This window comes from Cryptomeria japonica, chromosome 10 (assembly GCF_030272615.1).
Source record: "Cryptomeria japonica chromosome 10, Sugi_1.0, whole genome shotgun sequence".
Classification (NCBI taxonomy): domain Eukaryota; kingdom Viridiplantae; phylum Streptophyta; class Pinopsida; order Cupressales; family Cupressaceae; genus Cryptomeria; species Cryptomeria japonica.
Genome location: NC_081414.1, coordinates 66957923 through 66959349, shown reverse-complemented (window position 1 = coordinate 66959349; position 1427 = coordinate 66957923). Strand labels below are relative to the sequence as shown.

Sequence of the window (1427 nt, the reverse complement as noted above, 5' to 3'; positions counted from 1 at the left end):
AATATTATAAGATTTATATCTCTTTTTAAGAAATAAATTATTTTTTAATTTAACTGTATTTATTTTGATTTTGAATAAAACTTCAAGATCTATCATCAAGAAGTAAAAAGCTTTAAAAAAAAATTTACATCTCAATTTTAATTGAATTATATAAAAAAATGGACTCTGTTTTAATCTTAAATTTTTGTATCATAAAAAGACATACATTTAAGTCAGAAATTATTTTTCAGTTTAACTGTCATGTGTAAAAATTCTCCATAAAAATTCTCCAGGAATCAAATATAATTCATTTATATCTTCAGAAAATTTAGATATCGAACATATTCGGAAAATGAAAATCTTGATAGATGACACAATGAATTATACTGTCATCCTCATCAAATAACTACAAACCCTTAAATGGATGGCCATTTATACACAGCAAGAATTAATGGTCGGCCATTCATGATCGCACAACAAGTATTAAAATATAAAGGAATCCGTTAAGTCAAGACGTTGACAGAGTTAAAGAAAGGTGCAACAAAACGGAAAAACCAGTTGTACTTACAACTGCTCAATTTTCAACTCCGTTGTAAGAAAAACCGGCTCCTCGCCTTTGAATTTACAGTGTATTATCATCAACAAGAGATTGAACAGATGACCTGATATGATAATAACTATACGGAAACAAATTCATGAAAGATGCCTGTTTTTCCTGAAGAATCGAAGGGCGTAGTTGAGCTTGACCTGAATTTTTCTGGCGTGCACCTTCCACATCAATTTGGCGTAGCGTTGAAAACGAAATGTGTGAGATTTGTTCTTTCCCTTGGGAAAATACAGGGGCGTCCTGGTCGGGTCAAGATCTCCACGGTTCTGGTACTGTAATGAAGGTGTTCTGGAAGGATCTTCTTCCTTAATGGTCTCCAGATTGAGCACAAGAGAAGGCCTGTAGGGCCTGGCCATTTGGCATGCAAATGAAAGCTGCTGTGGAATGAGAGGGTAAACCTGAGCCTCTTTCTCCTTGCTGCTCTTCCTTCTCAAGCTGAATCCTGTGCTTACCCTCCATTTGCTTCCAGATTTGTTCTTCATTTTGTTGAGCAGATTCAGAGGCAGAAGGCCAAGAAATTAAGAAGAGATGTCTGAGCAGGGGATTGTTATAAGCAAGAATAATAATAATATTATTATTTTATTGAGGTTGGTTATGAATGCACCCTTCACACCTTACCCGCTGCTCCGTGCACTGTGCCGGTCTTGGTGCGTGATGTGACATAACCGTTGTCCTTTGTCTTTACTCCTTTCTTAAGTTTTTTTTAACCCTAGTCAAGCTTTTTTTAAGGCTGATTGCTTCAACACACCAACTAACAAATGTTTGTGGGCTCATTGATGGGGTGCCTTCTTTTTGTTTTCTTCCATGACAAGGCCTTAAAAAACTACTATAACACTTTTTC

At 35.6% G+C, this 1427-nt stretch overlaps 1 protein-coding gene across 1 annotated transcript; it reads right to left on the bottom strand.

The window, feature by feature from the left end:
* Positions 1–271: 271 nt before the first annotated feature.
* LOC131033229 (uncharacterized) lies at positions 272–1154 on the bottom strand. Its single transcript, XM_057964397.2, has one exon. The coding sequence runs from the start codon at positions 1066–1068 to the stop codon at positions 673–675; it is 396 nt and encodes a 131-aa protein (XP_057820380.1). The 5' UTR covers positions 1069–1154; the 3' UTR covers positions 272–672.
* Between the last annotated feature and the right edge of the window lie 273 nt (positions 1155–1427).